The sequence below is a fragment of the Agelaius phoeniceus genome, chromosome 34 (genome assembly GCF_051311805.1).
Source record: "Agelaius phoeniceus isolate bAgePho1 chromosome 34, bAgePho1.hap1, whole genome shotgun sequence".
NCBI lineage: Eukaryota > Metazoa > Chordata > Aves > Passeriformes > Icteridae > Agelaius > Agelaius phoeniceus.
Genome location: NC_135298.1, coordinates 1,845,557 through 1,854,171, shown reverse-complemented (window position 1 = coordinate 1,854,171; position 8,615 = coordinate 1,845,557). Strand labels below are relative to the sequence as shown.

At 57.2% G+C, this 8,615-nt stretch overlaps 1 protein-coding gene across 1 annotated transcript; it reads left to right on the top strand.

The window, feature by feature from the left end:
- The first annotated feature begins 478 nt into the window (after positions 1-478).
- LOC143696408 (serine/threonine-protein kinase pim-1-like) lies at positions 479-7,668 on the top strand. The gene is made up of 6 exons (XM_077192539.1): positions 479-497; positions 5,870-5,976; positions 6,096-6,146; positions 6,350-6,716; positions 7,362-7,538; positions 7,661-7,668. The coding sequence occupies exons 1-6, from the start codon at positions 479-481 to the stop codon at positions 7,666-7,668; spliced, it is 729 nt and encodes a 242-aa protein (XP_077048654.1).
- Positions 7,669-8,615: the final 947 nt, after the last annotated feature.

Genomic DNA, 8,615 nt, shown 5'->3' with positions numbered 1-8,615 from the left:
AGGTACTTCCATGGGCTCCATAGCTGGATTTTTTCCTGAGCTATCTGAAACCCCACGCTTTCGACAGCTGTGACAGTCTTGGAAAGTGCTGCGTCTGAGTAAGACTTGGTGGAAGCACAGATTAGTACGTCGTCCATGTAATGTAGGTGTGAGACTCTGTCCAAAGTTTCTCTCATCTGCCTCACAATCGTCATTGGGGACCACTGAAGAAAAGCCCCTTGTCTGAAGTTTCTGGCCCTGGTGGAGAAAGTTACATGCCAAGGGCTCCAAGACCTGAGCACAGCTGCTGGCATTGCTAAGCTATTGTTCACAGGTGTGTTTGCTGTATGCTACACTGAACCCAATGAAAGGAAGAAGGGGCCCCTTGCCTTTGTGCAACAATAGCCTTGGAAGTTGTCCCACCTCTCGGCCTGGCTGGACTTCTCCTGAGTTTTGGGTGGTCCCCCACAGAAGACCCCTCACTTGTCTTACAACCGCCATGACAGACAGACTGAGATGTACAAGGCCTCTCCATCCATGACCGAGACATGAAATCCCTATGTGAAGAGGCCCCCCCACACTCTTTCCAAGGACTGGGACTGAGACCCCAAACCTGGGGGAGGTGTGTGGGGGAGGCAAGCTAACCAAAGCAAGATGGATGTTGCAGGTGCGAGCAGTGGACCAAGAAGACAATGGCTCTCACCCACTGCTGAGAACATGGACTGTGTGTACCCTTCTCTAAATACCATTTTTTCTCCCAAAAATACAATAGACTACCTTTGATTCAGTTTCAAGTTTTACCCCTTCCCCCATCAACAAAAAGAGGACAATAAGAGTTCAGATGAACTGCAACCCTGAGATCTCCCCAGACGTGACCTGGTGAACTCCATTGGCTGGACATCAAAGGACTTTGCCATTTCTACGTTTGGTAGCTCTATACCTTCCTTCCTCTTCCTCCCTCTTTTTCCCTTTTCCCCAATTCCTCCCCAATGCATTTTCTTGTGGTTATTCAATAAAGGTACATTTGTTTTGATTATCACTGCAACCCCCTGTACTGTGTCGGTGTTTTTTGCACTCTGAGATCAACCCACGAACCATCACAAAACCCGTTCGTAAGGATGGATTGTGACACTTGCATACATACTATAGAAACCTTCTATCAAACCTTAAAAATTCTCTACAAATTCATTTCCAACATTACTGGGTCTGGCACCGCCCAGATCTGGTGTTTGCTGCCACCTCCAGTGCCCAGATCTGGAAATTCCCTTGTTCTGGCAGAGCCAAGTCCAGCAATTTTCTGGTAAAGAAAGCCAAAATCTGGCAATTACCCACTGATGGCACTGGCAATTCCAAGATCTGGTGTTTGCTGCCACCGCCCGTACCCCAGTCTGGACATACTCGGTTCCAACACAGCCCAAGTGCAGCAGTTTTTTGGAAAAAGAAGACAAAACGCAGCAATTTCCTGGTGCCAAGACTGTCACCACTCAGACCTGGTGTTTGATGGCACCGCCCATGCCCAGATCTGAACATTTCCCTGTGCCACCACAGCCCAAGTCCAGCAATTTGCTGGCAAAGAAAGCCAAAACCAGGCAAATACCTGGTGCCTACACTACTCCAATCTCGTGTGTGCTGACACCGCCAGTGCCCCGATCCGGAATTTTTCAGATGCCTGCACAGCACAATTCCAGCAGTTTGCTGGCACAGAAAGGTCACATCTGGCAATTTCCCAGTGCTGGCACAACCCAAATGCAGCCATTTTCTGGCAAAGAAAGCCAAAACCCGGCAGCTTCCCGGTGCTGCCACCAGCACCACTGTCTCTGTCTCTCTGGGAGCCTCTCAGGAACCCTGGGCCAGTCCCGAGTCGGCAGACACCGGGGGCAGCCCCGACACGGCCGACAGCGGGGAGACACTCTCTGTGCCCCGAGGGTACTGAGGGCACCTGGGCTGGCCGCCTTTGCAGCACAAGAGACTCCAGAGACAGCGGTAGAAGATAAAGGGCCGACTCTTAGCAGGGGTTAATCCAAGGTTTTATTCCAGGTGTCCCAAAGGAGCCCCTACACCTCAGGGGCCTCCTGCCCAGAGCCCGGGAGATGTGCCAAGGGTACATTTAAAGGGACGTGGAAACCCAAAGTAGAGAACATTTGACTAACCAAGAAGTGACCCTAAGGGATGGGTCCTGGGGGATGGACATTTAGGACAGCGTATGGGGCAAGGCTTGGGGGGCTGACCCCTGGCCTCTGGCTCATCACTCGACATCCTGGACCGAAGCTTCTAGAGGGAGGGGATGGGATGCTGAGTGATTGACAGAGAGCCAGGGTGGGGATTTGGGGATGATCTCAGCAAGGGAAAAGGATTACACAGGGAAAGGGAGGGGGGTACCATCTGGGATGAGCCATTTCGGAAAAATACGGGGATTCAAAACCTAAACTATCACAAAGTATTACAATGTATGAAAACACACTACAACACACCACCCAGATCTGGTGCTTGCTGCACAAGTGCCCAGATCCGGAAATTTCCCAGTGATGGCACAGCCCAAGTCCAGCAATTTGCTGGCACAGAAAACCAAAATCCGGCAATTTCCTGATGCCAATACAGGCGCCCAGACCTGGTGTTTGCTGCCACTGCCAGTGCTCACATCTGGATATTTCCCCGTTCTGGCAGAGCCAAGTCCAGCAGTTTTCTGGCAAAGAAAGCCAAAATCTGGCAATTCCCTGCTACCGTCATTGGCAATGCCAAGATCCGGTGTTTGCTGGCACCACCAGTGCCCAGATGCGGGAATTTCCCGGTGCCGGCACAGCCCGAGTCGAGTAATTTTCTGGTAAAGAAAGCCAAAACCTTGCAAACACCTGGTGCAGGCCCCACCCAGATCTGGTGTTTGCTGGCACTGCCAGTGCTCAGATCCAGCAGTTTCCCAGGGGCAGCACAGCCCAAGTCCAGCAGTTTGCTGGCACAGAAAGACAAAACCCGGCAATTTTCTGGTGATAGCACCGGCACCACCCAGATCTGCGGTGAGCTGGCACCGCCAGTGCCCAGATCTGGCAATTTCCCTGTGCCAGCACAGCCCAAATGCAGCAATTGTCTGGCAAAGAAAGCCAAAACCCGGCTCCACCCAGATCTGGTGTGTTGGGGTTGGTTTAAAAGAAGAAGGAGACCTTGGCTTAAGGCTGTGGGAAAACCCTCTTTAGTTGGGGTCAGCAGGAGCTCCCGCCCATAATCCTCTTGTTCAGTTATGCAGATTGTTACTAGAAAGTTCTGAGTTCTCTTTGCTACCATTGGTTACATTTTACTGCAAAAATTGTAACATTCATAATCCTTCCTTCCTCTTGGATCCTTCCCTCAGATCCCACCTTAACCCCTCCCCATATATAAATGGATAAATATCCCTGCAGGACCCTGGGCCCAGGCTTTTTTCTGCTTTGCTCTGCGTACTGTGCACGCCGTCCTGTTTGTTGTGTTTGCCTGCATTAAAGTTCTGTTTGCAGACAAGCAGATGAAAGCAGTGTCTGTCTGTAAAGTGGCCAGAGCTGGTTCTCAGGGAAACCACTGGCCAATGGTCCGGACGAGGACCAGAAGGTTTCACTGGTGTTTGCTGGCACCGCCAGTGCCCAGAGCTGGAAATTTCCCTATTCTGACACAGCCCAAGGGCAGCAATTTGCTGGCACAGAAATCCAAAACCCGGCAACTTTCTGCTACTGGTTCTGGCACCGCCCACATCTTGTGTTTGCTGCGCCAGTACCCAGATTTGGAAATTTCCCGGTGCCAGCAGAGCCCAAATCCGGCAGATTTCTGTCGCTGCCAACGACACCACCCAGATCTGGTGTTTGCTGGCAGCGCCAGCACCCAGATCTGAAAACTTCCTGGTGCCAGCACAGCCCAAGTGCAGTGATTTGCTGGCACAGAAAGCCAAAAGTTGGAAATTTCCAGGTTCTGGCTCCAGCACCATCCTGATCTGGTGTTTGCTGGCAGCGCCAGTGCCCAGATTTGGAAATTTCCCAGTGCCTTCACAGCCCAGGTCCAGCAATTTGGTTTTAGCTAGCTTAGGCAGAGAAGTTCCTGGGACTGGGACTTTCCTTTTTCTTGGAACTGTTGAAACCTGCTCTGGACTGAAAACCCAGAAAAACACCTGCAGCTCACACCTGTGGCCCACTGAGGTCTGGGACGCTGCATTCCAGCACCAGAGGGACTTAGAAGAGACCGAGTGAGCCAAATACAACCACAAAAAGGATTTTCTGAATTTGCCATCCCTTCAGCACTGTCAGAGGTTTTATTTAATATTATTCATTTTTCATGCTTGGGAATATTTTACTTGATAAATAAACTGGGGTTTTATTACTTTTCCCAAGGGAAGTCTTTTTCTGAACTAGTAGGGGGAGAGGCCACTGGAACTTGATTTCTAGATGGACCCCTTTTGGAGGCTTCCTCCCAAAATTTGCCCTAAAGCAGCACAAACAGTCACAATGGAAACTTCACCAGTGGCACAACACCCCAGCCCACCAGGAAAAGAAAGGACACGTAAAGTTCTCCAAACATTTGTCCTGCTTTGCTGCAAAAGTCCTGCTGCAGACACTGTGCAGTGTGGAAAGCCAAGAGAAGCTGCAGCTGGTGGCAAATCTTGGGACAGAAGCTTGACCTTGTTCTCCAGGAGAGATTCTTGGCAAGAGCAGACAGGAAAAGATTCCTGGAAAACTGAAACAGCTTTCCAGAAGGGAAATGTAAATGAAAGAAACAATCCAAGATGTTTTCCTTTATTTATTTCTATACTCCCCTTTTCCATGTTGCACTACTTCTCCATCCCAGTAATTCCAGATGCACTGCACCTCTAAGATCAGTGGCTTAGTGATTTTTAGACACTCTAAAATACCATGAGCCACACTGAGTTTTCCTTCCCCTGTTTTTACTGGAAGGCAACACTGGAGATGTAAGTGCAGTGCTGGGCTCAGGTAGGAATCCTAGCCCAAGGGAAGGTGTCCCGCCAGTGTTTGCCCCTCAGCCAGGCCAATGCAGAGCAGCAAGCGAGGGGATTGCTGTGCCAGTGTGCAGGAGTCAGGGCTCTGCACCTGGGCTCAAGGCTGCAAAGTTGCCGTGTTTGGACAGACTCAGGGGCTGTGCCCGGGGCGCGCGGGGCTCGAACGTGGGGCTCGTGGGGCGAGCGGGGAACGGACACGGGGACGAACGGCCCCGGTGCTTCAGTTGCAGCGGCGGCAGCGGCGGCAGCAGCAGCGGCGGCAACAGCGGCAAAAGCAGAAAACCAGATAATCTATAACGATCTTTCTCTTTCTATCTTTCTTTTTCTGTCTCTCTTTCTTGGCCTTTCTCTCTTTCTGTCTCTGTGTCTCCCTTTCCCGCCGTCGGGCACCCTTCTCCCGGGGTCCCTTGCCCGGCGTCCCTCTCCTCTCCCCGCCTCCCTCTCCCCCTGCCGGCCGGGCCATGCCCCCGGCCCGCCCCCGGCCCCGGGCGGGGCTGCCCCGTGCCCGGCCCCGCCCGTCCCGCCGCGGTCTCGCCTCCGCCCGGCTCTGGCCCTACTGGCGGTGGCGCTGCTGGGCGGGCATCAGTGCCGTGTGCGGGGGCGGCATCGCCGCCCTTCGCCTCCGCCTGGCCCGAGCCCGGCCCCGGCCCCGAGGCAGGCTCCAGCCCCGAGCCCGGCCCCGGCCCCGGCCCCTCCCGGGGCCCGCGGAGGACACAGGCGGCGCGGCCGCTGCCGCCGCCTCCGCTGCGGCTTCCCAGGCCCGAGCTCCGCCGCTCGGCAGCGCGGCCGCCGGCCCCGAGCCTCCCGTGCCGCGTTGCGAGGAGCGAAGGCCTGGGCATGGCCGGCCCGGGGCGGCTGAGGGGCGCTCGGGGGCCCTTGCTGGCCCCGGGCCGAGCGCTGACAGCCGCGTCCCGCCCGCAGGGACGGCGCACGAGGCCCTGCAGGAGCGCTACCGCCTGGGTTCGCTGCTGGGGCGCGGAGGATTCGGCAGCGTCTTCGCGGCCACGCGGCTCTCGGACGGCGCCCCGGTGAGCGGCGGGGCCGGCGGCGGGCGCAGGACGAGGGGGCGGAGGAGGAGGAGGAGGAGGAGGATGGGGCTGGGCAGGGCGGGCGGCGAGCTGAGCCCGCTGCTGTCCTTGGCTTGCAGGTGGCCATCAAGAGGGTGCCACGGAACCGCGTGCGGCACTGGGGCGAGCTGGTGAGTGAGCGGGGCCAGCGGCAGCAGCCGGGGCTGCCGGGCGGGGATGAGCCGAGGCCCGGCACGGTGGAAGCCGCCAGGACGCCTCGAGGGGGAGCGGGCGTGGGCGCAGCGCAGGGCGCAGAGCATCCCGGGCTGGCTCAGGGCTTCCCCAGGCCTGGCACGGCATCGGCCCCACTGAGGGCATCGTGCTCCTCCCGCAGCCCGACGGCAGCAGGGCCCCGCTGGAGATCGTGCTGCAGGCCAAGGTGTCCACTGGCTTCCCCGGCGTGGTGCAGCTCCTGGAGTGGTTCGAGCTGCCCAACCACATCGTCATGGTTCTGGAGCGGCCAGAGCGGTGTCAGGACCTGCAGCGTGTCATTCGGGCACGGCGGTTCCTGCCCGAGGAGGTGGCGCGGGAGCTGTTCCGCCAGGTGCTGGAGGCCGTGTGGCACTGCACCAGCTGCGGGGTCCTGCACCGCGACATAAAACCCGAGAACATCGTGCTTGACCTGGCCACCGGGCAGGCCAAACTGATTGACTTTGGCTGTGGCACCTACCTGCAAGAGACAGCCTACACCCACTTTGCAGGTGAGCCCACGTAAGGGTGTACTCCTGGTCCCGGGATCTCATGGCCCAACATCTCCCAGCCCAAGCTGGCTGTGGCAGCGGGGATTCTCCCTTTTGCTGCCAGTCAGGGGACTGAGTCTTCAGCTGAGTTGCTTTAGAGCGGGGCTGGGTGGGGAGCCATCTTCCAGCCCTGCTGGCAGCCTTTGCCAGCCACTCTGCCCAGGACTGGGGCTGGGCTGGGGCAGCCAGCCCGACCAAAACCCCCGTGGGTGGGGGTAGCAGAGAGGGGGGTGGAACCTGTGCCCCAGCCAGTTTGGTGTGCAGGAGAGAGGAAGGGCTTGCACTGCTCCACTCGCCCTGTTTGCCTTGGCTTCCTAATATTTTTGGGGCAATGCAGGCAGGGAGGATAAGGGCATGTTTTCCCCAGCACAGAGAGGGTTTTTCCTTTGCTTGTCATGGTCAGGCTTAGCCAGGGCTTCCTCTGCCCTCTTCTGACACCAGTGGCTTCTTTTCCAAGCCTAAGTTTGTGCACAAGTCCCAGGTGCTGGCGAGAGGGCAGTGGTCACCCTGTGTGCCACTGATGCAGCCCCCGCAGGCCCAGGGATGCTGGGGCCAGGCTCTGGGAGCAGCAGCATCCCCCTGCTGAACTCCATCTGTATTCCATAGGAACACCATCCTACAGCCCCCCGGAATGGACCCACTTTGGCTGGTACCATGGCGAGGCAGCAACGATCTGGTCCCTGGGCATCCTGCTGCACCAGATGGTCTGCGGGGAGCACCCTTTCAGGAGGGGCCGGAACCTCAGCTGGGGCCAGCTCCCGCTGCCACAAGGGCTCTCTCAAGGTGGATCCTCTTCTCTGGGCACGGGGGGAATCCCAGTGCTGGGAGCCAGCAGCGGGCTCGTGAGCATCCCGCTCTGGCAGCTGCTGAGGAGGTGGCACATGTCCTGCTCTCCTCCAAAACAGGGAATTGATGGGAAAGTTTAGGTCCAGCCCTGAGTGCATCCAGAATGGCCTGGCCATGGGAATAGTGGGGCAAAGCAGACAGGAGCCTTCTCTGGCTGACCGGCAGGTTCTGCTTTCTCTGCCCAGAGTGCAAAGATCTGATCAGGTGGTGTTTATCCGTGAACTCCTTGGACAGACCCACATTAGAAGACCTGTTCTCTGATCCTTGGGTGCAGGATATTCCTCTGCCATAGAAGAAGGGAGAGAGCCACAGGCACACTTTGATCCAGGGCCCTGGTAAGTTGCAGCTCCACACATGCCTTGGCAATCAGAAGCAAAGGAACCCAGACCTTTTTGTGCTGCCTGTGTCACTGCACGGGGGTCATGGGATGGGCACACGCAGCCCTTGTGCTGCAGCTGAGCTGCTCTGCCCAGCACTGGTGGCCGCCATCCAAGCTGGTTTTGCTTGTGCTGGTTCCCTGACAGCTGGGGCCCTGGGCAGAGCCCTGAGAGCCTGGTCTGCCCCCAGGGAAGGAGCAGGAGCCCCTGGAGAAGCTGTACCGGGTGGGGATGCTGCTGCTGCTGCTGCTGCTGCTGGAGACAGCCAGGATGGCACCAAGGATGAGAAACTCTTCCTCAGCCTGGCCACTGGAGGCTGAAGGTGATGGACTTTGATTCTGGCACCTTCTTCAAAGCCAGACTCCACAGGGAATTTGCAGGTGAGTCCCCACCCGGGGAAATGCTGCCAGATTTGGGCATGGCCCAGCCTTGCTGGGAAGCAAAGGTTCCCCCTTTGCTGGGGCAGATGCAACTCATTCTTCAGTCGCTGCCCAGCTGCTTTTGGCAGGGCTGGGGCATGGGCTGGGTACGAAATGGGAGTGGGCTCCTGGCCCTGCCAACAGCCCCCAGCAGCCACCGTGGCCTGGGCTGGGGCTGGGGCTGGGGCAGCCAGCCCGACACAAACAAAGCCCCATGC